The sequence below is a fragment of the Actinia tenebrosa genome, unplaced genomic scaffold (assembly GCF_029948245.1).
Source record: "Actinia tenebrosa isolate PJP-AT-01 unplaced genomic scaffold, QUT_ActTen_1.0 PGA_scaffold0__85_contigs__length_37466705, whole genome shotgun sequence".
NCBI lineage: Eukaryota > Metazoa > Cnidaria > Anthozoa > Actiniaria > Actiniidae > Actinia > Actinia tenebrosa.
The window spans coordinates 5,888,008-5,915,647 of NW_028292569.1; the positions used below are offsets into that span (position 1 = coordinate 5,888,008).

The window sequence follows — 27,640 nt, forward strand, 5'->3', positions numbered from 1 at the left end:
TAAAACCTACAGCAGCAAAAATGGTCACAAAACCATCAGGGTCGTCGGATGGAGATTAGCGTCTGATTTTTCATTTCTGCTGCATTAGAAACTCTATGGTTTGTCCACACCCCAAGTCACAAACCCCAAAAGTGAAATCAAACGAGGGACAACACAATCGTCTAATTATCAATAATATTCATGAACCATACCTTGTGTTAACTCCAAATCATCCCCTTAATACTTGCTTAATCTCTTCTCTCGTCTGATCCCATCCATGAGTGGTTACAGCCTCGTAGACCTCCATCACAAGATTTGGAAAATATTCAAAGAACACAATTTTTTTCAGCAACTGATCTTGAATTGACTTTGGTAATTCAGTCACATGTGCGTAAGCATTTCGTATGAAACGTATTAACTCTACTACAGAGTTCGTTTTGTATGTTCTTCTTTTTGTCATTTCAGTGTAAATGGCAGGCATGTGTATATATCTTGGGTCATTCCAATCCACATACTTGACTATGGTACCAAAGCTAGCCTCCAAATCAGTCTCTACTGCAGTCAAACGAAAACTTCTTTTCGCACGTCGGAATCCAAATTCCTTTTGGTTGCCAACAGCATTGAGAAGTTCCAGCTTTTTTTTCTTTGACCAGAAAAAAGGATGATCCAATGCTTTATCAGCAGATGGTCGTTTATTTTTATCTCCATCGATCATTGCTTTAAGGAGATGAGCTGCTTCAGCGCACAGAGAGTCGTCCCATCCTTCCATTTTGCCATTCAGTATGTTGACTTCAGTCTCGTGTTGTAGTGCCCATATTCTTGGGGCAAATGGATGGATTTTCACTGACAAAATGTAATGAAGAAGAAGACCACAGGCAAACACATCAGATGACTTGGAATGACCTTTTGTAAAAGTTAGCACTTCTGGAGCAATCCAGCACCTTGTACCAACATTAGAACCATACACCGAGGTGCTAGAACCAGTGTTATCCATACGACGGCTGAGACCAAAGTCGGCAATTTTCAAGCATAGTTTAGGATGAGTTTTATAAAGGATGTTTGTTGGCTTGAGATCTCGATGAACGATGCCTTGATCGTGTAGGAATTTCAGTCCTTGAACTATATCTTGACAGAGTGGGACTTTAACATCCGGCATTTTTATTTTAGCATTAAGAAACTGGTCAAGATTTCCTTCCATCAGTTCTAAGACAATGTAAGAAAAGTGTTCGTCTTCAAAGAAGAACAAATAACGAACAACTTGTTCGCAGTCTGCAAGAGCAGTGAGATTTATTATTTCTCGTTTTTCTTCTGGTCGTTGCATACGTATCTTTTCAATACGTTTGATGGCCACCTCTCTTCCATCCTTTTCGGTGATTCCTGCAAACACAGCACCAAATCCTCCGCGGGCCAAATAGTCTTTGTGATACCAGTATGGTTTGAAATATGTGCTTTGCCTTCCTCGTGCTACTTTTGCAAGTTTGTCTTTGTGTATCTTTGAAATAGATTTCCATGATTTAATCAGTAGGGGAACTTTTTCAATATCAATGGGCTTCTTCAAAATATCTTTGAGTTTAGGGCATCCTTCTGCTATGTCCAAACAGGACTGACCAGTTGAATCAAGAATGTTATAGTCTGCTTCGTACAAGAGAAGGTTTTCAGTAATCGTCCAGTGAACATCGTCAACGTCATGCGAATTTCTGACGATATTCCTGCAACAGAAATGGAGTGGCGAATCTTCTCCTTTCTTTCCTAACACCACACACTTTCTTGATCCTAAGATGATTTGAACAAGATTAATTTTCTCATGAGCACGTGTTGATCTGTCTTTGCATACAGCACACAGAATGGATAAGATGATATCGTTAGCAGAATCAAGGCTGATGTCTTGGCACGCAAATTCAATCATGCCTTTTGCAAGATCAAAGCATCGTGCTTCAATCAGAATACTCATCACAGATTCACCATGTTTATCAACGGTCCACGGATCAAGACCTTTTTCGAAAACGGCCATTTTCCAAAAATCTTTTGGCTCATGAAGGACATCTTGGTAAAAATACCCAAGATTTGGGAAAGATTTTGTGTATTTAGCTGCAACGAGAAGAGGCGGACGTCCTGATGAATCCACATCGTTAGGGTTCGCTCCAGCATCCAGCAAAAGTTCAACAGCAGTCCACGTTCTGCAGAGATGTGGAGGTGTTTCCCCATTTTCATTTTTGACATGCAGTAGTTCTTTGATTTCTCTGAAATGGTCCAAAATCATTTTCAAAAGGCCTCGGAAAATATGTCCTCCACTGATATTGCTGGAGTAATTTTGTTTTGGTGCTAATTTGAGCTTTGCCCAAAGATGAAGTGGCGTGTTTCCACTGTTATCTTGGGTATTGATAGATACTTCTTTTCTTTTGAATGCGTCAACAAATAATTTCAGTAGGTCTACCGCAACCTCAGAAATGTCTTTTCTCAATTCACTATTACGTTTGAAAAGGGCTTTTTGGAGAAGTTTTATGGTTAAGTGTAACACAGTCTCTCCACTCCCAGTTTTTGCTTCAACACTGGATCCATGTTCTACCAGGAATCGACAGACAGTTGCTTGTGTCTGGACAGCTGGCCAAATTTCTTCCTCTCTGAAGACCTTCTCGATGGTCTTGGATAAACAATATAAAAGGGGCGTTTCGTTTTGGTGATTCGTTATGTGGAACAACGAATTAAACTTCTCGACTAGTAGTCGTTGATATATTTCTATGATAGTTTCTTGTGTTACACCATAAAATGCAAGTTGAGTTGCATGGTGAAGACAGGTGTTTCCATCTGAATCTGCGGTGTTTGGGTTGGACCCTGCAATTATTTCCAGTAGCTCTAAGGCAACATCAGAAATGTCTTTTCTTAATTCGGTATGACGTTTGTAAAAGGCGTGGTGAAGAAGTTTTATGGTTAACTGCAAGACATTCTCTCCGCTTCTATTTCTTGCTTCAACACTGGATCCATGTTCTACCAGGAATCGACAGACAGCTGATTGTGTCTTGACGGCTGGCCAAGGTTCTTCCTCTTTGGACATCTTCTCGATGGTCTTGGATAAACAATATAAAAGCGGCGTTTCGTTTTGGTGATTCGTTATGTGGAACGATACATTAAACTTCTCGACTAGTTGTTGACATATTTCCATGACAGTTTTTTTCATTACACCATAAAATGCTAATTGAGTTGCATGGTGAAGAGCAGTGTTGCCATCTGAATCTGTGGTGTTAGGGTTGGCACCCAATTTGATAAGACGTCGAATCACTTCAACTGCTGCTCCGGATTCAATCAGTTGTTTACCGTGGCTTTCTTCATGGATCATTGTGGAGATCTCACTTATGGTTTTAATTTTCCGCACAGGAAAATTGACTTTTAAAAGCTTAAAGTTTGACGCATTTTCATTTGCTAAATTCATTAGCTTAGAAAGAAAATATACGTTGATATCAGAAGAACCAGGCTTGAAGTACAGCGTTTTACAAAATGCAACACTCGCTATAGCACCCAAAAGTATGTTTCTTTCCATCTCTTTGCAGTCGGACAGGAGATGGAGTCCATCTTGCAGGTTTGAAGTTCTTTGTGATAAATTGAAGATACAGTTTTCAACGAAAAATGTCAAAACACTGCAATTCTCATTCAGATGTAAAGTGGCTCCTTTTTTAAGCAAATACCTCGCAAGGGAAAGTGATTGTGTCATAGCGTAGAAGAGTGGCGTTCTGCCATAACGATCTCTCACATCCACTTGAGCACCTCCATACTCTATCAGTATGCGTGCCATGAGACAGGCTTCATGACATCTGTTTACGAAAAACAAAGCAGTTTTCCCTTCAATATCAGCAACGTTGACATAAGCTCCTGCATCGTTCAATGCACGAACAACATTTTTATTATAAATTTGTTGAACAGCATAAAACAAAGCCGTTTTCCCCTCATCATTAGTTTTGTTGACATCAGCATCAATCAATTCATAAACCACACTTTCATTGTTGCTTTGTTGAACAGCCTTTTTCCCCTCATCATTAGTTTTGTTGACATCAGCATCAATCAATGCACGAACCACAGTTTCATTGTCTCTTTGTTGAACCGCATAAAACAAAGCAGTTTTCCCTTCATTATCAGTTCTGTTGACATCAGCACCAGCAGCAATCAATGCCCGAACCGCACTTTCATTGTTACTTTGTTGAACAGCATAAAACAAAGCGGTTTTCCCCTCGTTATCAGTTTTGTTGACATCAGCACCAGCTTCAATCAATGTACGAACAACACTTTCATGATAGTAACTTTGTTGAACAGCATAAAACAGAACAGTTTTGCCATCTTCATTGGTTGAGTTGACATCGGCACCACAATCGCTTAATTTTTGGACAATTTTTCCATTTTTTTTCTTTACAGCATAAAACAATGCAGTTCTACCAACTTTATCAATAGCATTGATGTTAGCACTGCATTCTATTAATTTTTCAACCATTTTTTCACTTTCTCTGTGTACAGCATAAAACAATGCAGTTCTACCAACTTTATCAGTAGCATTTATGTTAGCACTGCATTCTATTAATTTTTCAACCATTTTTTTGTTTTCTCTCTGTACAGCATAAAACAAAGCAGTTTTGCCATCTTTATTTTTTGCGTTGATATCAGCACCAGACGTGATTAATATTTGGATAATTTTTTCATTTTCTTTCTTTACGGCAAATAGCAAAACAGTGTTGTTATCTTTATCTGTGGTATTGATATCAGCACCAGACTTCATTAATTTTTTAATCATTCTTTCACTTCCTTTCTTTACAGCATAAAACAAAGCAGTTTTGCCATCTTTATTGGTAGCATTGATATCAGCACCAAACTGGATTAGATTATCGACCATTTTTCTATTCTCATTCCATACAGCATAAAACAAAGCCGTGGTACCAAATTTATCAGTGGCATTGATATCAGATACACGCTCAATTAGTTTCTCGACCATTTTTTCATTCTTAGTCCATACAGCATAAAAGAAAGCACTGTTGCCATCTTTATCGGTAGCATTGACATCAGCACCACACTGGATTAGCTTTTCGACCATTTTTTCATTTTCTTTCACTACAGCACAAACCAAAGCAGTTGCGCCATCTTTATTGATAGCATTGACATCAGTACCACACTGGATTAGTTTTTCAACCACTTTTTCATTTTGTTGGACTACAGCATAGAACAAAGCAGTTTCGCCATCTTCATAGGCTGCATTGACATCAGCAGCACACTCGATTAATTTTTCCACTATTGTTTCTTTTTCTTTCAGTACAACATAAAGCAAATTAGTTATGCCATATCCATCAGCTGCATTGAATTCAGCAGCACACTGGATTAACTTTTCGACCATTTTTTCATTTCCTTTCTCTTCAGCATGAAACAAAGCAGTTTCGCCATATTCATCAACTGCATTAATATCAGCACCAGACTCGATTAATTTTTCCACCATTTTTTCATTCTCTTTCTCTACAGCATAAAACAAAGCAGTTCTGCCATCTTCATCGGTAGCATTGACATCAGCACCACTCTGGATTAGTTTTTCAACCATTTTTTCATTTTCTTTCTCTATAGCATAAAACAAAGCAGTTTCGCCATCTTCATCGGTTGCATTGACATCAGCACCACACTGGATTAGTCTTTCGACCATTTTTTCACTTTCTTTCTGTACAGCATAAAACAAAACAGTTTCGCCATCTTTATTTTTAGCATTGACATCAGCACCACATTCGAATAGTTTTTCTACCAATTCTTCTTTTCCATTCTCAATAGCGTCAAATAGAGTTTTGTTAAATTCGTCATCACTACTGTCATTAATCTCTTCTGCCATTTTGGAGTGTTTAAGAATCGGCGAAGGCAGTGAGTAATTTTGATATCTTGCTCAGATTTTGTTGATGAGGAGTGAACGCGGCACATTAGTTTTTAGCATATATTCTGTTCCTTGTCGATGTTTGTTGCAAGTGATAGTACTTGTATTCACACCTATGGTCAAACAAAACAACCAGACATTTTCTCTTTAATTATATTCATTTCGCAATCATTGCCATATACTGCAATCTGATTGATTAAAGATGATGCGATTTAAGCATTAATTGCGCTATTACTTCAATTTGCACTATTTGTCTTAACATCTCAATTGAGCCAATCAGAAAAGAGACTCATAATGTAAACTTTCTGACCAATCAGATCAAGGAAACTAGGAACCCACTTGAGTGTTGAACTCGGCACCTTTTTGGTGAAAATAACGGGGGGAGGAAGACACCTTAGGAAAGAAGTTGTTAAGAGGAGGAGGAGAGGAGAAGGTAATTCAACATCGACCTCTCATCAACCTCACATCGACCCTCAATCATTTTATGCAGCAATTATAAGATTATTATAAAATCCGTTATTAATTTTGGTATTTGTCTTGACGGAAATAAGAATTGTCAATGGGCTTCCTGTGGTTTTTAATAATTTAATCGGATGGGCCGCCTATGGAAATAAAAATTGGCCATGGGCTTCCTGTGTTTTTTCAATAACTAAATCGGATATGGGCTTCCTGTAGATTTGTGCATTATAAAATTGTTTTGATGCCGTGTCTTATTTATCACGTGACAAAAAGTGATTGAAGGAAAAGAGATATGACAGCATTAAATATGATGAATAGATAGATGAATAATTAATGTCGCCATCCTTCCCCGTCCAAAAAAGGGCCCGTGCGGTGTGGCCCATACTACTGGAACCGCTATGTTTTATTTGCTTATTTTACTTCTAGTATGAGGGTCTTTCATTGTACATATTTTTTTTTTTAAATCTGACGATTAGATCTTTTGCCATGATGAACGTCCTTAATGAGCCCACTATTTCAAATTTCATTTGTAGCCTAGTAACGCTCACACATGCGCAACAGAAAAGGTGAGGTTGGGGGCAGTGTCCTTTTTCTCACGAAATGGAGACTCTGTCAGAAGGGTAGAACACTGAATACGATCATAAATAAACAAAGAACTGTAAATGAGCAATCGCTCTTTCAGACAACATTATTAATCGAGCTGCTTCGGCGCCATCTTTCTGAAGTATCATCTTATTATCGTGAGGGATACAGCTTTACTCATTTAGACTCTATTTGTCTAGACTATTACACTTGTGTTACGCTATAAAAACATAAAACAAATACCGTTATTGATTGCTTGGTTGCTTCCTAGCTGTGTGTTTTTTGCTTCGCTGCTTGCCTGCATCCCAACTTGAAAACTTGCTTTCTTTTTTATTTAAAGTAAAGTAGCTTTGACCCGTTTTTTCTAAGTTCACAATTTGCATCCGGTCTGAGACGGTCTTCACTTGTCGTTTTGGAGAAGAGAGCCGTACAATTAATCTTAATGTTTGTTGTTGTGTACTCAAGTCACATCTTGGGAGATGTATGAGCAGTCCCTTTTTGCGTTAATCAATGGAGTTTTAAGATCCTTTCGATGTCTTTTCTACACACATAGGAAAGACAGCTTACCAAAATATTATAAATAGTGGTCTCGTGCGTTTACGAGCACTAACTTAGTGTAGTTGCATCAGATTTTGCAGCACGCCATTCTCCTCGAGAGAAAGTTCTCTATTTGTGTACTTAAATGAACGCCTTGGAAGATTTTTGAGCCTCCATTTCGCGTTTATAATGGAGTTTTCATTACCTTTTCGACGTCGTTTCTACATTGGGACAGACAGTCTTACCAAAGAGCAGTTTTTACGAGCACTATTGTAGTCTAGTTGTATCGGATTTTGCAAAAGGCATTGCATTAATTCCTCAAAGTGAAACTGTGTAGTTGCATATTATGATCTACATGACCGAAGTCAGAAAAGAAAATAGATGTCAAAAAGCGTCAACAATCAAAGGCTCCAATTTGAGACATTTGAGCTATGTCAACACGGCAATAGGTGCGTCACGAACTAATTTTAGCAGCTGAGCTATATGTTCTTTTAACTTTTGTTTGTTGCAACATTTACGCTGAATTTTAAAAACTTCGTTAATACCAACAGTGTGAGGAAGACTCATACAGCTATCAGTCGAGTTATTTCGCATATATGACTTGTGAATTGTTGAATTGCATATTCTTTTTTGATCCTCTAATTTTTGTTCCAAACCTTTTTTCTTTAGTTTTACATTAATTCGTAAGTATAGTGTAAGAAAAGCCACACACTCACAATTGTGTTAAATATGATTTACTTAACATCATTGGAATGCAGTTAGTGTGTTTGCACAAAGTAAAGCGTTTGAAATATTGCTAGTTTATAATGAGCGACCTCTGACTCCTAATCGTCTGCAGTTTTTGAGTTCAAGTTTTCCACGGTGAATTTTTTTAAAAAACTTTTTATAACTTTTTTTTTACGTTACCCCACCTTTCTAGCTATGTTTAGGTACTTCTATGTACTGCTTGATTTCCATGAACTCGTCCTGCCACTGGATTCCCAATTGCAAAGAAATTAGAGTTGCTTGTAGTAAAAGCAAATAGAACTTTTGCAAATTCGCTTGAGTGACACAAAGCGATGGCTTCAAGTCAAGGTTAGACTTGATAAAATACAGTAAATGTATGAACACATCAGGTCCATCCTTAACTTTGAACCATTGTTTCCTGGTCACTGAAGTGAATTCAAGAAAGGTCTATGGCACTTAATGCTTAAACACTCTTATGTTTTATGCTTGTGCTTAAAACACATTAAGAACATGCGTAATAGGTAAATTACGAGCCTTGTATGAAACGACTGAAGAAGAGTGCCAATGGGTCTTATATGATTTCCAAGCCCATTCCACACGGCTTACCGCCTCATCTATCATGTACATGATACACCGTGCTGACAAGGCCCAATACAGACGAGACAGCATGGATTTCTCGGTGTATCTAGTGAGCTGTTAGATTCCCACTAAACATTTGATGCGCACTTACGCAATTTTCATTGCAGGTTTCTAGTCAATCTTACTAGATCTTCCATTATTCTAATATTCGCTGATCATTTCTCTCAAAACTACGTCAGGATACGAATTAGAACTTAAACTAATATTACACAAAATTACAAAACTATCGAACTCATTTAAAGCGATCTAAAGCGAACGAAAAATACAGAAAACATTGATCGCTTCCCAACGATTTGATGCTCTGGGAATTCTATTGTTTGCTATGACCATAACACCAAATTCTCTCGCACCATGCACGGTCTGATCTCGTTTGGCAGCTGCTTTCCGATTTACTCTCGAAGTATGGTAATTTATTAAACAGTTTTCTTATTCAAACGGTGGGACTACTTCGCTTTCCCCTTCTCCCTTTCCCTCCATCATTCCCAGTTATCCTTCCTGCCTCCTCATTCTTTCTTATAGCATTCACTTTCTTGTGGCTGCCTCTCCTTTCTGTTCCCCTCCTTCCTTTAGTCCATGAGCTGAGACCTGAAAAATCAGTTTTCGTAGCACCCCCCTGGAGACATAGTGAAACTGGTATCAAATGAAAGCTTAGTATCTATATTTTCATGAATCACTTGTTACTTTTTATGTAACCTGTGCTTAAGTGAGATATACGACCGAATCTGAGGGGGGTGGGGTGCGAATATATATAATTTGAAGTAATAGCCTCTCCACAGAGAAAATATATATCTTTGAAAATATAGCTCCATAATCAATAAAACTTTCCAGAAATGATCCTCTGATTACATAGTGTCGAAAAATGTATGTGTAGGGAATCTAGATGTTTCCATGGCAACCGTTGCTAGGAAGAAGTTAAAAGTTACAGAAACATACACAATTTTCACTGTTTTTATCGTAAAATATTCTTTCAGTTTTATTATTGTGAAACGTAGTTTTGCTCGAATAATGAAACTATGATAAATGATTATTTGGCCTTCATTTTACTTGTTTTCTCTCGTTAACTTGACCTTTAATTACTTTTGAGGGTTGATCTTTTAAGAGATCCTTAATTGGTGCAAACGTGCACGTATACGTTTGTAGTGTTTTTGCAAAATGTTTACAATTTTTTGAATCCCTAAACATGACACAGTTACACTACATTGACCACTTCTAGCTAGAAAAGGTGCCATAACAACACCATAGGTGGTGTATATGTACATTTGAAAGCAAGGCTTGTTTTTGCAACTTCTTCAAAAAGAAAAATAATCTCCAATGACAAAAAATAGTCAAACAATTACTCGTCGTCACTTTCATCTTCATCATCTTCATAGGTGTCTTCTTCTCCCACTTTGTTCTCGCATTTTTCACATGCACATGCTTCTGTGCACGAAAGGGCGTTACGAACGCAAGAACAACGTCGTGTTTTGCATTGTCCTTTGCATCCACAGCATACCAGGGCCATCACTGCTTCAGGAGCAGGGGGCTGGTCTGTCCAGTCGATCTCCAGGCAGTCGTGTTTCACTTGCCAGCCTTGACCATTAGGTGTTTGGATGATGTTTGCATCTAAGGCATGCTTCCAAATGTAAGCTTGGAAGTTGGCACGCTTGAGATGATTCACTAACGCTGCTCTTGATGGTGGAAGTTGGTGTGACTGTAAGTTTTTGCCCTTGCAAAACATCTTGTATCTTAATTCGTTGACACTCTTGCACTTTGGATCGTTGTAGAGGGTACAAACAAAGGTTTCCAACTGATCAAGATCTACAATTGGAATTCGTTCACCCAAGGTCTCAACAGCTTTTCTCAAAATTTCATTTTCTTGAACGATAGTAAGAGCTTTCGTTTTTCCTTTTGTTGCAAAAGAGCTAACTGCATCACAGCCAGTCAATGCATGAAGGCTTGGCAGCACCCGGCATGTGTCTAATCCGAGTTTATCACGAAGTTTAGGCACACAGATTAGTCGAATTCTAGTCTGGGTTCCGCTTACCAGGATCAACTCAGATGGAATGGTTATCTGGTAATAACAAGCCAGTACTTCGACATCTGTATCTGAAGACTTGATTGCGATGCGTTGATGGCCACGTTGTGAGGCATGAGAAGCATGTAGCAACATTCTTGTATCCGCTTCCTCTTGATTACTACATAGATCTTCACTGGTCTCCGATATAATATTGCCGTCTTGAGTACATATTTTGGTGCACTTTTGTCCATGTGTAACAAAAAGGGTGCGGTTTCCAATCATGCGGGCATACATATGGTTAGATGTCCATTCGACCACGAGGAAGTTCAACAGAGCAGTTTTGTTTGAACCATTTGCCATAAACTTCTTCCATTGACGTGGGCACATTTGCTGAGGGCTGGAGATTGCAACCACCAATTGGCCATTACTGCTTCGTCTGTCTCTCTCAGTGTTTTTTATTGAGATTTCAGGATACTGGTCTGCTACAAAATCTATTCTTGTTGCTTGCCCAGCCACTGCCATGACTCGTTTCATCACCATTTCTGCAAGAGATTCAAATCTGTCAGGTACTTTCACCAACGATTGAAGTAGTGCCATGGCGTCTATGATGAAAGCCGTTGTCTGATCAGGAAGACTGTCTAGGCACTCAACTCCATTTTCAAGTAGTTTTGGTAGAGCAGCTTTGTTGGTCTTGGCTATGGACCCATCAAACGAGGCCAGTGACCAGGGGAGAGGACCAAGCTCAAACGTCAAAAGGTCCCTGAGGTCTACCTTCCGGCTCTGACCAATAATTAGAAGGCGTGCAAAGAGGTTTCTGTCAGCTCTGATGATGATGTTTCTTCCTCCTGCTTTTAATGATGTCTTCTTTTGGGCTTCATGAAAAGACCCAAGCTTGAGCTTGGTTAGGGGTTGAAAGAATCCTTTGCTGTTTGTCACCAATCTCTCATTTACGAATGACTCAAGCGCCTGCTTTCCTTTCTGTTTGGCCATCAGCAAATCTTGCTTCACATTTTCATCAGCAACACGCCCGGAGCTGATGACAGAAAGCTCTTCCGAAGGATCAAATGGATTACGCCAGCTCTCTATGACCTCTACTATCTTCTCTACATCTTCTTCATCTTTTTTGATACGTAGTGATCCATTCTCTTTGGGAAATTGGCTTATCTCTTGGCAACCGTCTGTCATGATCCTACATCTGTCAACAAAAGCTGCTCGAGAATGGGCAGTAATCATCCACCGCTGCACAGCAGCTTTCCTCAAGCTGAAGCCCACTATACCTCCTTTTGTCTTAGTACTTCGATTGAGTGTTTGCTCAATCGTTTGGTCGACTGGCACCTGGGAAAACCCATGATGGATCGTTCTTTGGACTCCAAAATCACCATTGGCAAGCATGTTGTGTGCTTCTGGATGGCTTTCTTCCAGTGTCATCATTTCTGCCAAGTAGACTGGTAGGTATCTTACATAATTAATGTGATCATATGCAAAGAACCAGGGTAGCATCTCTTTGGTACTTTCTAAGTGCATATTCCAGTTGCCTTCCCTCGTTGCTCGTACAACATTCAACAACACTTCAACCATCTCTAGATAACTATTCCAAAAGGCTTTCATAGGACCGTTATCGAAGGTGGAGTATTCTTTGTAGAGCTTCATTAACTTGGTAAAATCTTCCATGGACAGTAGGCCATCAAACTTTTCTTTGCTGAACTTTTTTCGGATGTCCATTACTTGGTTGACTATCATGACGTAATTAACTGGGTGATCATGTGCTAGTAGCCAAGACCTAAAGCCCTTCCATTGCAATCGATGCAATGATTCATAAACAATCTGAAAATAAGAAATTGTCTTAGTGTATTATTAATACATATTAAATTATGTATTATAAATTATCACCTTGTGGATACGAATTGCACGATTATAATGGCGCCCTTCAAGAACTGCAGCAATAGATCCAGAACCAACAACTTCACTTTCTATAAGAATATCTGCTAGGCCACCATCTCCAAATCGTTTGCCGATAGCAGCTAGGTAAGCACATATGGTGTGGAATGTTCCCATTCTAACAACCAGTCGTTTGAACTCCTCCTGATTCTGCCATATTATTTCAAGACACTTTGCATAGATGGCTTGATCAAATACAACGATGACATCTTGTTGTCCGAGCTGGTCTGCCATTTTGAGTGACCTTTGGAGAACCGTGTAAACAGTTGGAAGCTCTGTTGGACTTGCATCAATAACCTCGCAATAGCCAATGGAGCATTCTCTGAGAGGGTTGTTGTCTTGTAGCATCGTGATGAAACCAGTCCATGCTGGTATTACTTGTGGTTGATTCTCCTGCACATCAAAGATGTTATCTTGATGTGGTCGCCGACAGAGTCTCCAGCCAAAGTTGATGAGTTGAGCATAAACGCTGACTTGTTGGTTACTGTTTGACATTTTGTTAATATCCATGCTGACTGGACTGGGCCCTTTGCGAGAGCTTGAGCTAAAATGAAGAACATCTGAGGGAACATAATCAATAGAGCGTTTCTTTGATAATGCTGGACTAGCTGAATTGACAGGAGGTAATTCACAGGTATGAGGTTTGCGTTGAACAATGATGCCATTTGTGCAATGGGTGGTCTCTTTTCCTGCGTAATGAAAAACAATCTAGCATTTTAAATGGACGCGTGGTTTCAATTGAACTTACGTTGACACCTACCAGAAAGAGTTTCTTCAAGAAGATCATTGTTATCCCAGCAAAACACACCAGGCACGCCAGGAGAACAAGCATTTGGGATTAGGACACAATTTTGCTGCTTTGCAATCTGATTCTCGGCTAGAGCTGTTTCCAATTCTTCTATTTGAGAGTATGATAAGCTATGACCAAATCTGTTGAGGATGGTTATTAATTCAACATTCCCAGTAAGACTTTTTACTGTCATAGGCAGAACAACATGTTTTGGGGTTTTTACTCGACCACGACTGACACAATGTATTAAGTCCTGGCAAAGAGAAACTACTAGGCGGTGAACATTTGGTGAAAGCTTCCCAACTCTCTCTTTGGAATACTCTGACTGGGGCACTAAAATCCACGCCATCATATTGTACACCAAATCAGGTACCATAGCACTGCCACTGTCTAAATCGTCTGGTGATGGTGGCCAAGTCATAGTAGGTTTCACGTCTACAAGTAAGCTCCTTATCACTTTAGCTGCATGGAAAATGTGATAGCTCTCATCCAGAACCGTATCGGTTGTACAGTCATTCGCTTTTAACTCCTCTGCTTCATACTCTTCATACTGAGCACTGTTTTTAAGGATAGTCTCTACAATTTCTCCAACGTTGACTAGTGAGCTATACACAATATCAGATTGGTTTCTGTTTACTGGTTGGCGAAAAGACAGTTTTTCACCAAAACATCGAATTAGGCGGTTCTTGAGCTTGGATGACCTGTATGAGGTAGCACTGATTCCTTCGTCAAATAGAAAAGTTGTGTACTTTCCCACAAGGTCGGACATGGGAATTGCTTTTGCTTCTTTCAAAATCTCCTCTTCTATAATCTCCTTTAATTTGTCAAATGCTTTATTGTAGCCTTCTGTTCCAATATCTTCTTCTCTACAGTTGTTCTCCTCTAACTTATCAAGTTCCCTTTGACGTACATAGTCTTTGTAGCAGGAACGATGGTACTTGATTTCCATTGCTATTGTATCTTGATCTTGAATATTCAAGAGCAGGTGATTATCATTGCGTATTTGAGCTGCCTTGGTCAAAGAAGTGCTACCAAACTCGCTGACGTTTAAGGTAAGGGACTCTCTTGTTCTTGCTCCTTTGGATGTTATCTTATCTCTTTGGCAAATTGCACATTTTTTCAAATCAAAACTAGAATTCTGCGACCTGCGAATTCTTTTAGGAGGTGAAGACATAACGGATTCTTGACTGAGATATTCTTTAGAGAAATGGTGATTTTGTTGTGCTTTGACTACTTTGTTTTTATCGGTATATTCTTGATAACAGCGCCGATGGTAGTTGCCTCTTGGTCCCTGATCCCAAGAATTTTCCATCTTCATCCATATGAAATCCCTCCTTTGATGAGCACATTTGTGAAACGTTTCCCAACTTTTCTCCGTGAAAGCTGTGAACTTGCCATCAGCATTCTCAATAACATGACATAGGCATTTATTCCAGTTCGGTTGCTGTACTGCTGAACGTTTTCTAGAAGTTATTTCAGTCATAACGACTGAATTTCTCTGGAAAACAAGCCTCACAATTCACCTAGAAATAAGTATTTTCACATCTTATTTCTTTTTTTCTTTCTAGAATTAATCAAAAAAATATCTTACCTAAATACAAAAAGTCACAAATAAAGATTTAAATATCCAGTATTGCATCAAATAGTGAGGTACTTACAGACAAGACAGCTACATCAACCCTTCCTTTCCAACATGGCGGTCACTGTTTTATCACATGTCATATTAGGTTGCACTGCATTATGGGTTGTACACCACCTATGGTGTTGTTATGGCACCTTTTCTAGCTAGAAGTGGTCAATGTAGTGTAACTGTGTCATGTTTAGGGATTCAAAAAATTGTAAACATTTTGCAAAAACACTACAAACGTATACGTGCACGTTTGCACCAATTAAGGATCTCTTAAAAGATCAACCCTCAAAAGTAATTAAAGGTCAAGTTAACGAGAGAAAACAAGTAAAATGAAGGCCAAATAATCATTTATCATAGTTTCATTATTCGAGCAAAACTACGTTTCACAATAATAAAACTGAAAGAATATTTTACGATAAAAACAGTGAAAATTGTGTATGTTTCTGTAACTTTTAACTTCTTCCTAGCAACGGTTGCCATGGAAACATCTAGATTCCCTACACATACATTTTTCGACACTATGTAATCAGAGGATCATTTCTGGAAAGTTTTATTGATTATGGAGCTATATTTTCAAAGATATATTTTTTCTCTGTGGAGAGGCTATTACTTCAAATTATATATATTCGCACCCCACCCCCCTCAGATTCGGTCGTATATCTCACTTAAGCACAGGTTACATAAAAAGTAACAAGTGATTCATGAAAATATAGATAATAAGCTTTCATTTGATACCAGTTTCACTATGTCTCCAGGGGGGTGCTACGAAAACTGATTTTTAGGGACTTTTCAGGATTCAGCTTATGGACTACTTCCCAAATTGCTTCCCTCATTCCTTTGTTGCCTCACTCCTCCCTTTTTCCTGCATCCCTCTCCCTCCTTCCTGACATCCCTTTTATGTGTGTGTCTCTACCTCCCTCCTTACTTGCCTTTTGCCCCTTTTGCTATCTTGGTTGCCTTTCTTCTTCCCTCTTTCCTTTCCTTCCTTTCCCATCCCCTGCTACACCGTCTTATGCAGTGTACTTTTCTTCCTCTTTTCGTGCATTGCTTCTTCCCTCCTTTCCTGTCTCCCTTTCTCCCCTACTTCATCAACTCTTATCCCCATCTGCGTACATATCTCCCTCCTTACTTGACTTCCTATCTTGTGGTTCCTAATTCCACCGCCTTATTTCTTACATGGCCCACTTTCTCTCTCCTTCCTATCCTGTGTATCTTGTTTTCCCTTTGCCTGCCTTCCTTCCTATTTCTCTGTCTACTCTTTGCATTCATTCTATCAATTTACCTAAACCTAACTATTTCCTTTCTGCCTCCTTTTTCTTTACATGGCCACCTTCCCTCCCTCCTATCCTGTGTATCTTCTTTTCCCTTTGCCTTAATCCCTTCCTATTTCTTTGTCTACTCTTTGCATTCATTCTATCAATTTACCTAATACCTAACCATTCCTCTGTAATAGACCCAACCATTACGAAACTTACCCAATGAAAAGTACTCCAGTACAACACCAGATAAACAAGACCAGGATGAGAATGAAGGTCCGAGTAAAAAGAAGAAGACAAAGTACTATGATGGTAACGCTAAACAAGTACCCCCGGAATCAAAGAAAACAATGCATGCTGTTCGATCTTGGAGACTGGCTGTCAACATTATAGGTAAGTAAAGCTTGTATGGTTATATATATTTTATGCTAGCTGCTTAAGTTTCGAAAACGAGTGATATGTATGTGGTATAGAGGCTTTGTTCAATCAAGCAATGGCAGTCATGACAGAAGGGAGGAACAATTGATTCTGTTCTAATCTGATTTACATTCGAAAAAATAGGTTTCCCGGGGGGGGGGGGAGAGTCTGTTTTTGTGCCTCCTGTCATGGCTGCATGCCATCACGTGATGGTGCAAAGGCTCGATCTGTAGATGGTATGGGCACGTTTTGCTGGTGCTATGACAATGACAATAATAATAATATCACATATTCAAAAATAAAATAAAAAATTTTAATTTTTTAAAAATTTTAAAAATATTTTCAAGGGATTTTTCATAAAGTTTTCAGAATTTAAGACTCGTGATCGTAATTAAGTGTTTTAAATATAACCATTGATATTTGATGAATAATTTACAATACTTTCGAACCAACATTTTTCTAATAAAACTTTTAAAACGTAATCAATTAATATTTCATATTTATTTATATTATTTTCAAAGGAATCTTTTAAAAAAACTTCCAGAATGCAATGCTTTTGGTCGTAATTACTTGCCTTAAACGAAACGAATAGGCCCTTTGCAGCTTAGCAATCACGTGCTGATTAATTCACTGAGAGCAAATGAATGAACATTTTGATTCCCATGGGTGAAATTTACTGGACTGCAAACACACTTTCTGACATGTGGCCTGTTTTAATTTGAGAAATCGTAATAAAACTGCATTTCGTTACACACTGGCCATGGATAACATCGTTTCATTCAGTTCTTTACAAGTAGCTAAAATGAATCACCATTTTAATATAAAAACAAAAATTTTGCACACCAGTACAGACACGTGACCGTTAGCTCTAAAAGGCCTATTGATATTTTATAACCGTTTGTGCCCTATAATACGTTACGGCCTTTTTGCTATTCTTATAGAAAAAAAATTTGGCACCTGCTGACATAGAGACTAATTAGAATTTGTTTCTTAAGTTTTCATTATTTTCATTGCGACTTGACGTCCAAAAAATGCGATCGAGTCAGTCTCTCGAATGGAAAAGTAATGAAATTAAATGACAATTCAGGTTGACGAAAGGCGACACCCGGAGAAGTCAGAGAGGCAGCTGATTAAATATAATATTGAGTGAAAATCACCTGAGACTTTGTGCAGACAATATTGCAAACTCCCTTGAGTAAATAATCAACGAATCACGAATAAATCGCAAGGAATATAACGTAAATTTAAGGATATCTATTTGTAGATCATGCAGTGTTTTCACTAATGGACGCGATAGATTTATCTTTTCCTGAGCCGGCATCGAAGCTGGGCAATTGATTATGATCTCGTGATTGTTGTGAATCTCGGATTGTTTGAGTTGCTGCGCTTTTGAATTGCTCGAGATTGGAAATCTCTCAGCTGGTAGTTTTCGCATCGTTTTCGTGAATGAATTTAGAGCGAATTGAAACCCGCGATGTATATTTAGACACCTCAGATTCATTCCGACCGGAAAACTAATTCGAAGTGCTTAAATTTCGTTGAAAAGACCGCAAAAAGCCCTGCCAAGCAAGATTCTGATGCCGATAAGTCCATAAATGCATCAAAGTAATACTTATTCAATTTGGCTTTTGATTGATTATCAAGAACTGCTTGGAATATAAAGCTAAAAAACACACCGAACCTTAGTACGCCCCACTTCTGACACCAAAATGGCTTCCGCATATTTTCATTTTTTTCTGGTTCTTGTCATCCAGTTTGGTCAATCCAGAGAAATTTCCGTAACTTCTAAAGATAGATACCTAACAGGTCATGTCTTTGCCGTGAATTACCCAAACGATTGGCTTAAGTGTAGCTTATCCTGCGAGAACGTTCCGAGTTGCGTATCTTACAACTTTCATCTTAAATCTGGAAGTTGCGAGCTTAACGACCATGGCTTACGCGAAGATTTCAGAGCAGAAGACCAACTTACGGAAGGCAAAAACTTTATATTTCACCAGATCAGGGTAGGTTATTTTATATATTTCGTCGTATCGTTTATTTTAAATATATCATAGTATAAATTTGGGAATTCGAAGAAATTAAAGTATAATTATTGTTGCAGTTTGTAATTTAACACTTTTTTTTTTTTGCTTTTTGAAGCGAAATATATTTTGTGAATCGACAAAAAAAAGGTTAAATTTATATTTTTTCCCCTCCCTAATATTTTTTTTTTCATTTCATAAGTGTAGATTTTTGCATTTCAAGTAACCTAGGCTTTTTACCAAGTCTAACTCGAGCAACTCTAAGCAAAATAGAATGTTTAAATCAATTTGTATAATTGTCTTAATTTTAACTATAAATATAACAAGTTTAAATTTATTGGCGCGGGAATATTGTACAAATACGTTATATTTCTTTGCCTGAACTTATAGGGTAGCTACGTTTGGGCCGAACTGAACCTATATTTCTAACTACGTCTAAAAAATAGGATGTTTTTAAAAACATTTTGGTTAATTATCCTAATTTTAAACTATAAATAAGATCAAATTTATCGCATGCATGATGTACGTTCACATCAACACGTAGATCATGCGTTAGTCTTTCGCAGGAAATCTTATAAAATCCGATCAGATAAGAAAACATTCTTATCTCAGAGACATAGTTATAATATTTCATTTTAAAATTATACAATTACTGGGGTTGAGTTTGAACTTTCTCGGCGATTTTTAGGATATATTTTACAGCAAATAAACAGAATTACATGTACTGGGGTTGAGTTTGAACTTTCTCGGCTATTTTGGTAGATATTTTACAGGAAATAAACAGAAAATAAAAACTCAATGCCTAGTAATGACGGTATAGGAAAAGAAAAAACCTCTCAATTATTAAAACACCTATATTCGGATGTTTTGGAAAATATGATGGATAATGGATCTATAACAAAGCCCCCCTAGTGAGATCTATGTATTAGTCTATAAGACGGAGATAGTCGAGCGGAATATATCAATGTGGCGTTAAACTGCGAAGCTTTGAATAGGAACGTATGTCTGCAGGTTAAGTAAGCTGAATAAAAAGGCTGAATTTGAGATTATATTCACTTTGATGGTGATGATAATACTTGGAGGACTTTGTATTTGGCTACGAAAAGCTGGAGTCAATATAAGAAGAGTTGAGAAAAAAAAGGATGGATGAGACGTGAATGGATGATGGATGGATGGATGGATGGATGGATGGACGAATGGATGGATGGATGGATGGATGGATGGATGGATGGATGGATGGATGGATGGATGGATGGATGGATGGATGGATGGATGGATGGATGGATGGACGAATGGATAGATGTTTGGGTAGGCAGGTGGATGGATGGATGGATGTATGGATGGATGGATGGATGGATAGATGGTTGGGTAGGTGGATGGATGGATGGATGGATGGATGGATGGATGGATGGATGGATGGTTGGGTAGGTGGATGGATGGATGCATGGACGAATGGATAGATGTTTGGGTAGGCAGGTGGATGGATGGATGGATGGATGGATGGACGAATGGATGGATGGATGGACGAATGGATGTATGGTTGGGTAGGCGGATGGATGGATGATGAATGGATAGATTAATATGGAACGACTATTTATGGAAAAAAGCTGGTATGCACGGACGTACGAATGGATGGAATGAATATAGAGATAATAAACGTACGGATAAACTAATGAATAGATAGTTGGGGAGGGGGGAATAAATGAAAAATGAACAAGGAAAAAAATGAGAAAGAAATAATCATGACACAATATTTTCAGAATTGATTCTTTAGATAGTGAATAGTTAATTGTGAAAATAACTCGTCATTTGAATGTCGGGTCTTTGAGATACGAAGGTTTATATTTCCAATATGCTAATGACTATAACGTAACATAAGGGATTTGAGTTATTTTGTGGCAACTTTTAATATTGAACGCTGGACATTTTTTGAAAACAAATTTGTAAGAACCTTTACGTGAGTCATGAGTAAAAGGGTGAAGCTTTTAAATTACTGTATTCCAGAACGAGTGCAGTGTTGTAAATTAAATGATCCCTTATGTTACGTCATAGTCATTAACATATCGGGAATAAAAACCTTCGTATCTGAAAGACCCGACATTCAAATGACGAATTATTTTTACAATTAACTATTCACTATTTAAAGAATTAGTTCTGAAAATATTGTGTAAAGGCTTATAAGCACTTTAAATTAATCCCTGCAATCAAAAACATAATTTATTAAACCTCAACATCGCAATTTCCTGTACTCAAATACCCATTTCAATCACGTCTAAGTATAGTTAAGCTTGCTCGTTAAAAATATCTTCTCATGATAAAAAATAAATCTCCTTTAATGCACATCTTAATGACGTCCATTAAAATTTTATAAACATCTCGTATAAGAACTTTTAAAATCAATGAGACTAATCGGCACGTTCACTTGCTAATTGATCAATTGTAACCATGGTAAAGTGTGGTTGCTTAGATACCAAATAACATTTTGAGATCCTGATCTGTATACGTGATTCTGAAATGGTGATCGGCTGTGGGTACGTAGTGATGCTTTCAAATGATTATTGTTTCAGTGCGGGGCACAAAAATTATTTTCACGGTATGTTTTTGTTGTTGTTGTTGTTGTTTTTTGTTTTTTTTTTGTGTGTGTTTTTTTTGTGTTTTTTTTTTGTTTTAGAATAAGAGAGAGAAAAGAAAGAAAGAAAGAAAGCATGAAAAAAGAAAAAAAGGAGAAAGTTGAGAGATGCAGAGATTAAGAGTGAGAAAAAGAAAAAACACCAGACAAGAAAGAAAGATAAGGAGAAAAAAAGAAAGAAAGAAGGGGAAAAAAGGAAGGAACAAAGAAAGAAAGAAATAGAGGAAGGAACAAAGAAAGAAAGAATAAAAGGAAGGAAGAAAGGAAGCAAGAAAGAAAAGAAGAAAAGCAAAGAGAGAGAAAACGAATGAATAAATAAATTATATTTAGACTCGGAAAAACAAATCCTATAAATCATTATTGAAAAATATTTTTCATGAAAGCCAAGTGTACAGAAAGAGAAAGAGAAATGAATAAGAAAAAGCTTGTTTGCGCAAACTGCACATAGCATAAATGAAAGAACTAATTTCGACAACACTCGATCACTCGCTTAATTTTTCAATTTAGGTTACCAGTTAAAAGTTTCTTATTACATCTACTAAAAGACCCTAGACCGACTAATCAATGTCATTAAAATCCATTAACAAGACTCATTAATCAATGACAAACACGCGCCTTCAGCTTTGAGCTTTTTAAGGAGCAATTTGGATTAGATTACTTATCAAATCACTGCCTAAATATAGGTTTAAAAATAAATCTCAATGCTTTTCTTGAGAGGAGACGAGACGAGGGGAGACGAGGGGAGACGAGGGGAGAAGAGAAGAGAAGAGAAGAGAAGAGAAGAGAGGAGAGGAGAGGAGAGGAGAGGAGAGGAGAGGTGAGGTGAGGTGAGGTGAGGTGAGGTGAGGTGAGGTGAGGTGAGGTTAGGTGAGGAGAGGAGAGGTGAGGTGAGGAGAGAGAGGAAATAGGAGAGAGGAGAGGAAAGGAAATTATAAAAGTGAGTGTGTAAAATGAGCCAAATTAGAAACCTGTATCATATACCTGTTGTTAAAAAAGGTTGGTCAAATATTTGTTGCATGTTGCATACCAAGCCCAAAATGCATGACGGCATCATTATATAAATGCAGTCAGCGAAACGGTCACAACCATATGAAATTTTCCCAAGCGCTTCTTCACACTTTTCGTAGCATATTTTCTTGTGTTCTGAAATTCTTTTCATACCAAAAAAAAGAAGAAGAAGAAGAAGAAAAGAAAAAAGAAAAGAAAAAGAACATTTCAAGCTTGGAATAAAACAACTAATAACCAAATTCATTTACACCAACCTTTAATGAAACAGCAGTGTTCATTCTTGAACTGTTATACCACTACAACTGAAGGGTTTCTATTCTTTCATTTCAGCCGATCTTCAAAGATATTCTCCCGCCAAAACGAATAGTCGAGAACCAGTGTGACTGCAAATGTGCTTCTGAAAGCGCTTGTACCCCAAATCCAGGTATATAGATAATCATAAATGAGAGAAGGAAACTTCTAATAACGCGCGCGCTATGTAAATCCCCTATTTTAAGAAACCGGATACAGTTTACATTTCAACTTTCTGTGGCAATACTGTTGCTGGGATTCCTGTGTTTTTGGATCATAACAGAATAACAGTAATGGATTCTCTTTCCACTGGGAAACTGAGTTCTCTCTCATGTAAGTCAGATGAGATTAGACTCAATGGATTACTTCGACGTTATGGCGGCCATCTTGCGAGTGGGCAAAACAAAACAAAGATACAGGTGATCGATGTACCATCTTCCCCCCCCCCCCCCCCCCCCCCCTACCCCCGCCCCTCTCTCTCTTTCTCTCTCCGACTTAAATTATGACTGGTTCATTTATCAGTAAATCACATAAAAGCGACCCATGGGCAAATAGTTTATAGGCATTTCAGCCAGTCAGAGCGCGCGTTATATCACCTATCCCTCACTCGTGCGCGCGCTATTGAAGCCATCGGGTTGGAAAATTTAGAGAAAAAAGGCGAGCGTCCGTTGAGATCAGCGTGCGCGAGCGTGCACCATGGGGAAATAGTTCATTGGTTTTTGGCCAATCAGAGCGCGCGTAATAATCTAGTTATGTTATACATAATATATTTTCTGCGATCAGAGGTTTAAATTTGTATATGAGTTCTAGCTACGTTTAGTTTGTTGGACATAACGGTAACGGTAACGAAGGGGAGTCGGAACCATGAATTGTATTGTCTTTAAAAGATATTAATCTTGAACATTTATCTTAATTTCCAGACGTTAACAACAAGTATCTGCCAGTATCTTGTAAATATATATATCAAAACTATCGGTAGGATATCTATAAAAAAAAGAATATAAAGCTTTTTGAAATTAAAATAAATAAATAACTTTATTTAAGTCTCGATGAATTTAGTTTATACAACTAATTGGGGACACTGAAAGTATATTGAAATGAAGAAATAATCAAAGAAAGATAAAGTGTTTTAAGAATCCCAACTGGCAAGGAGACAAACCAGTTAGCTATTTACAAGCATGGTCAAGAAACTGAATCTGAACGAATCAGTGATCAGGACAAATACAGTCTCAGCTAGTGGCCACAGCGGGACTCGAACCCGGCACCACCGGATTGCGAGACCGACGCTATGACCACACGACCATGCTGCCTCCTAATTTGTACAACCAACCGCCACGTGATGCCAATGTTATACCACATAGACAAGTTTTTTTACAACACGTGATAAAAACGTGACAGTACTTTGGTCACGTTGTTTAAAAAACTTGTCCACGTGACACGTACACAATATTGACATGACGTTTTCGATTTGAAATGCACTTGAGGTTAACATAACAGACGCTACGAAGCTAAGTTAATAAAAAAACACAACTGCCTCGGTGTACAGGAAAGAGTGGTAACCAACTAATGCTTGTTTTTATCACCTGCAGACAAAAGAATGGAGTTTATGATCTTCGAGGAGACGCTACTCTTGGCAAATTTCGTTCGTATTGCAAAATGGACGAAACTCCTGGATGTGGAGGTGGGGGATGGACGCTGGTCATGAAAATGAAGGGCTCAGAGGTAAGGCGAATGGGCAAATGAATGAACAGAATAAGAAGGCTAAACTGAATGAATGAATGAATGAGTGAATTAATTTATTAATTCGTTAAATTATTAATTCATTAATGAAATAGAAGTTAAATAAATTAATGATGGTAATTGAACTGAGTGGAGTGCAATTTGGTCTGAAATCAAACGCGCGATTACAAAATGCAATTTGTAATTCATCGCCAGAAATTTCGGACATCACCCGCGCGGAACGCCTGGCACATCTCAATATTTATGTGTTACCGACCGTCAAATTTTACAAAAGAATGTATGTGAATCGAAATGTTTTTGTTAATTTTATTGATAAAAAGGGACATTTTCAAAAATGTATAGACATCAAATGGTCGAAATTTCTGGCGAAGTGCAAGTTTGATTTCAGACCAAAATTGCACGACACGAAGTTCAGTTACCACTTAATCATATCCTTTTTGTAATCATTCACAAGAAAAAGACACAATAAAGAGTGCAGAATAATCAATTTAATGTAGTAGGAGAACTAAATGCGAACAAAAAAAATATACATCTAAAAACATTTATTTATTTATTTATTTTATTTTGCTTTATTTTATTGTTTAAAAAATATTTTTAAGGATGCGATTAAGAGCTCCTAAGGATGCAATTTTGGAATTAATCGCACTTCTTTGAACCAATCAGATTGCAGGATTTGGTAGTGATTACGAAAAGGATATGATTAATCAATTAATAAATAAGTATTTATTCGGCCAACACATTAAAAATTTTCACTTCTTAACGACACAGAGTACTTTCGCTTACAACTCTTCATTATGGACCAACAAAGATACTTTCCGACCAGAAAATGGCGTAGACCTCTCAGAACAAGAAACAAAGCTACCATCCTATTGGCTGACACCGGTGACGAAACTCTGCCTCGGTATGAAGGAGGGCGCACATACCAGCTGGATCAGCATTAACCAATCAGGAAAGTCCTTGTACGACGTCATAAAGGATGGAAACTTAAGAGAAGCAAATCTGCCTAAGAGTAGTTGGATGTCTCTTTTGGCTAACAGTTCTCTCGAGGTAATTATCATTTGTATATTCTGAATAATTAGACCTCCTCGGCTCGTTTTGCCACTTCAGACCACGTTTCCATCCTCAAAGTAGTATTATTCCTTTGTTTTTGTTTAACGGTTGCGCATGAGAAGACGCTCAGTTTATTATGGATGCGAGTAAAACAAAGAATCTTATTCTGAAGGGAATGACACGTGGTCTGAAACGGAAAAGCATTACGGAATAGGAAAAGGGAGGAAGGAAGGAAGTACGGACGGAAGGAAGGAAGGAAGGAAGCAAGCAAGGAAGCAAGCAAGCAAGCAAGGAAGGAAGCAAGGAAGGAAGCAAGAGAGGAAGGAAGCAAGAGAGGAAGGAAGCAAGCAAGCAAGCAAAGAAGGAAGCAAGGAAGGAAGGAAGCAAGAGAGGAAGGAAGGAAGGAAGGAAGCAAGAGAGGAAGGAAGGAAGAAAGGAACCGTTAGAAAGAAATTGAAATACACCTAATCTATGTTGTTTTCACATTCTTCTCCAAGACTGATTGCATTCTCGAGGGCTTCAACGTTGACACAAAAAGATACCCACGGGCTGCGAGGGCCCGTATAGGAATCATTGGCTTTCAAAAGGACTGCAGTTTTCCATCGAGATCTCGTATAGGGTACGGCACGTCGGGAGACCATTACGGCATGAAAGACAGCAACTCATGTGGAAATGAAGATGGGAATAAAAGTATATCAATAAAAGCTTTTGGCTATGTGCTTGTACAGTGACTCAATGCAATAGAGTAGTTTTCGTATGACTGTGACAAGCTCAGCGCCGTATGCGTGCCTTGCGCTGACCATGATATTGGCTGATGTTTTTTCTCGCGCCATGTGATTGGTCTGACAGTGCCGTGATCTTGGCGTGACCGTGTGTTTATGCCGGGTATTTGATTGGATGGAGAGTAATCCATTTTTGGCGCATGCGCAATTTTCCGGAAGTGAAATATAATCAATGAAAAACATGCTTTAAAACTGCTTTAAAACAGAGTCCTGTGTTTATTTACCATCAAAATAAAAATTAGAAATCGGGATCATATGTTTTTAATTTTTGGCAAGTCTTTGAACGCTTGCACTCTTATACCGGAAGTCCAAGAAATCCTGGTATCAAGAAATGGATTATGCCAGAGCCCTCGTTCTTCGCCGCAGGCCAGAAAAAACGCAGGCTCTGGCTACGAGATTGGGCTCTGGCATAATCCATTATTTAGCGCATGCGCAATTTTCAGAAAGTGAGATATAAAAGGTCAAAATAAGCAAAGTAAAAATTAAATCGAAGTCAAAATCAAAGTACAAATCATAGTACAAATCAAAAATCGGTGAAAAAAAAATTCTTAATTTTTGGCAAGTCACGCGTGCGCTGTTATACCGGAAGTCCAAGAAATCCTGGTCTCAATAAATGGATTTTTGCATTGCGGTTTCCAGGATTCCATATCGTTAATTTTCAGATATTTTCTCTGACGATTATATTTGATATATACTTGCCAGTATAAGTAGAATCGTCTATCAATTGAATCAGCATCTCATGACAGATATTCTTGGTAGAGATATTACACAGTGGGGTGGGGGATGGGCTACATCTGTTCAGTCTAGGTCGAGGCGATAGCATTTGAGTGTATACTTTGAATTTCAAAGTAGCGGATTACGGATTCCATTATAAACTGGATTCCGGATTCCAAGTGCTGGATAATGGATTCCAAAGCCTTAAAATTTCGTGGATTCCGGATTCCCTTACATGGGGCTTCAACGTTATTATTCAAGTTATAAGGGAACAGTGATCCAGTTATAGCTATTAATTGTATTAAAGGATATAAAATAACTAGTCTGAAAAAAATTTCTTAATAATATTTTTAAGGCATCAATCATTGACGCTTTATTCTAGAAACGAGTGCTGACTATGAGGACCCGTACTTACTGAGCATGCGCGAAGCGCAAAAACTTTGACATCTAGTTTCCAAACAAGAAGATATTGATTTTAAAAATGCCAGAATTATGAAGAAATCTAACGCATTCAACTGAATATACGAAATTATTATATTATTTTAAAATAACATGGTTGTGGGTTAGTTTTA

General features: G+C 38.0%; 3 protein-coding genes across 3 annotated transcripts; 1 reads left to right on the forward strand and 2 right to left on the reverse strand.

Moving 5' to 3' along the window:
* Nucleotides 1-208: 208 nt before the first annotated feature.
* Nucleotides 209-5,824, reverse strand: LOC116304123 (uncharacterized). Its single transcript, XM_089026053.1, has one exon. The coding sequence runs from the start codon at nucleotides 5,822-5,824 to the stop codon at nucleotides 209-211; it is 5,616 nt and encodes a 1,871-aa protein (XP_088882179.1).
* A 4,272-nt stretch (nucleotides 5,825-10,096) lies between these two features.
* On the reverse strand, nucleotides 10,097-12,874 carry LOC148913335 (uncharacterized). The gene is made up of 2 exons (XM_089027439.1): nucleotides 12,693-12,874; nucleotides 10,097-12,626 (listed from the first exon to the last, which is right to left on the reverse strand). The coding sequence occupies exons 1-2, from the start codon at nucleotides 12,855-12,857 to the stop codon at nucleotides 10,140-10,142; spliced, it is 2,652 nt and encodes an 883-aa protein (XP_088883565.1). The 5' UTR covers nucleotides 12,858-12,874; the 3' UTR covers nucleotides 10,097-10,139.
* Nucleotides 12,875-18,060: 5,186 nt separating this feature from the next.
* Nucleotides 18,061-27,082, forward strand: LOC116304125 (uncharacterized). Its single transcript, XM_089027447.1, has 6 exons — nucleotides 18,061-18,836; nucleotides 22,822-22,915; nucleotides 23,703-23,757; nucleotides 24,372-24,504; nucleotides 25,291-25,569; nucleotides 26,070-27,082. Exons 1-6 carry the CDS (start codon nucleotides 18,543-18,545, stop codon nucleotides 26,301-26,303), a joined length of 1,089 nt encoding a protein of 362 aa, XP_088883573.1. The 5' UTR covers nucleotides 18,061-18,542; the 3' UTR covers nucleotides 26,304-27,082.
* The last annotated feature ends 558 nt before the right edge of the window (nucleotides 27,083-27,640 follow it).

What these genes read in the sequence shown, in the direction of transcription:
- LOC116304123 (XM_089026053.1), bottom strand. Translation starts at nt 5,824, where the DNA reads ATGGCAGAAGAGATTAATGACAGTAGTGATGACGAATTTAACAAAACT.
- LOC148913335 (XM_089027439.1), bottom strand. Translation starts at nt 12,857, where the DNA reads ATGGGAACATTCCACACCATATGTGCTTACCTAGCTGCTATCGGCAAA. An exon ending in GTGCAATTCGTATCCACAAG is followed by an intron (nt 12,627 to 12,692) that starts GTGATAATTTAT and finishes TCTTATTTTCAG; the next exon opens with ATTGTTTATGAATCATTGCA.
- LOC116304125 (XM_089027447.1), top strand. Translation starts at nt 18,543, where the DNA reads ATGGCTTCCGCATATTTTCATTTTTTTCTGGTTCTTGTCATCCAGTTT. An exon ending in TTATATTTCACCAGATCAGG is followed by an intron (nt 18,837 to 22,821) that starts GTAGGTTATTTT and finishes CTTTCATTTCAG; the next exon opens with CCGATCTTCAAAGATATTCT. An exon ending in TGAAAATGAAGGGCTCAGAG is followed by an intron (nt 24,505 to 25,290) that starts GTAAGGCGAATG and finishes TTAACGACACAG; the next exon opens with AGTACTTTCGCTTACAACTC.